Here is a 1,835-nt window from a genome sequence, read left to right as displayed (position 1 = left end):
ATGCTGTGTAATTTCTAATTTTACACAGTTTGGGATATTTTATCCAAGATAGCTCTCTCTCTCTCTCTCTCTCTCTCTCTCTCTCTCTCTCTCTCTCTCTCTCTCTCTCTTCTCTCTCTCTCTCTCACACACACACACACACACACACGTATACACATATACACTTTTAAGATTTTCTAATGCTAAAGCATTTACACATTTACTATATTCCCACTTCAAATGAAAAAATTAAAACACAATACAAAAATTTAAGCTCCCCTTTATTTAAAAATTATTTTCAAAGTTTTAGTAGCTTAGCTATAATTTTGAAATGTCTCTTTTTGCTCCTGGACATCAGAGCCTGGAAGGGATGCCTAACTCTCCCCAAGTGTTCTCCAGAAAACGCCTGTCTATGAAGCTAATTTTTTTTTTATGAAGCTAATTTATGAAAACAAAGTCGAAAGAGGAAGGCATGGTCAAGCTGATTAGGGAGAAGTCCACACTCTACTGCTTTACTGCAAAGTCTCGACACACTCTAGCATACTGAAGGCTCCTGAAGCCCTCCCGTGAGGACTGCTGCTCTCTCTAGACTCAGCTGTGGGTGCAGTGACTTGTATTTAGAGTTTGGAATTTCAAAATTACCTCAATTGTGAGCATAGATTTTGCTGACTGTGAGTAAGGGGGTAGAAATTATTTCCACATGCTAGCACAACAATCAATTTTTCTTAGTTAACCACGGAAGAAACAAGAATTGAATAAAAACATTTAAACATTATATTCATGTCTAGATCCTACGTGGCACAGTAGACAGCTCCAAAATATTCATTAAATGGAAAGATCCTAAAAAAGGACCCGCTGGGGTTTTCATTGTCCAAATGATCACAAATACTAGTATCTGACTTTGAAATGAATTTCAGCATAAGAGTCTCACTGTGTTGGGATGGGTCTTGGGTTGTATAAGAACCTACTTTCAGGTAGAGCTTCAGGTAGAGGTAAAGCTTCCTCTTTCCCTAAGAGGAAACACAGAAATAAACAGCTATGAGGCCACGAATGCTAAGCCAGAATGAACTTTATTAACGAGTCGTCCAAATGGTTATCTCTCAGAAAGGAGGGGCAGAGCCCAAAAGAGAGAAGGCGTCCATCTGTGCCCAAAGGAATAAGGCATTAAGAACTTAAGCATGTCCATGGGCCTCCATTCCTGGGCCTTGGGGTTGACTAAGCTTTGATGCAGGCAGGGGCAGTTGCAGAAGGGCAGGTGACGGGGAGGATCCTGAGCAGCCAGGCCCCTGAACCTGGGAGAAAGACTTGACTGGTTAACAGCAAGGCTCACAGGGACTCTCACAGCCAGGCTGGACGTAGGTGGTCAGGTTGATACCACTCAGGCCGGGGGTCGGGTGGCAGGAGTTGAGCAGCCAGCAGGTTGGCACGTACACTTCAGGCTGGCAGCAGGGTGGGGGGCAGGGGTCACAGCAGGTGGGCTGCAGGAGGCTGATCTCATGTGGGCAGGTGCTGGGCAGGCAGACTCCACAGCGGCAGGACTTGTCAGAGGAGCAGATGGTGGTGGCAGGGCCGGTGGGGACGCTGCAGCAGCGGGCGACACAGCAAGCCATGGCTTTGGGAGTTGGGTTGTGGTTGGGTTGAGAGGAGTAGTCAGTGGATGTCTGAATGCTCCCAACTTCTGCCCTGGCTCTTATATATCCGCCTCCCTGGACGTCATCCTATTGCCAAGATATTTTCCCCATGTTTCAGTTTATGGCTGCTTCCATAAAATCCATCTAATTACTTAAGTGTTTATTACCTAAGACACATTCCATGCCTCATAAAAGGGATTCAGGTTGTTTTGTTGTCAAATGAGG

The 1,835-nt window shown here is 45.2% G+C and overlaps 1 protein-coding gene across 1 annotated transcript; it reads right to left on the bottom strand.

The window, feature by feature from the left end:
* Positions 1 to 1,030: 1,030 nt before the first annotated feature.
* LOC114706903 (keratin-associated protein 3-1) lies at positions 1,031 to 1,635 on the bottom strand. Its single transcript, XM_028889435.2, has one exon. The coding sequence runs from the start codon at positions 1,587 to 1,589 to the stop codon at positions 1,293 to 1,295; it is 297 nt and encodes a 98-aa protein (XP_028745268.1). The 5' UTR covers positions 1,590 to 1,635; the 3' UTR covers positions 1,031 to 1,292.
* Between the last annotated feature and the right edge of the window lie 200 nt (positions 1,636 to 1,835).

This window comes from Peromyscus leucopus, chromosome 8b, assembly GCF_004664715.2.
Source record: "Peromyscus leucopus breed LL Stock chromosome 8b, UCI_PerLeu_2.1, whole genome shotgun sequence".
NCBI lineage: Eukaryota > Metazoa > Chordata > Mammalia > Rodentia > Cricetidae > Peromyscus > Peromyscus leucopus.
This window is presented reverse-complemented; position numbering and strand designations above follow the sequence as displayed.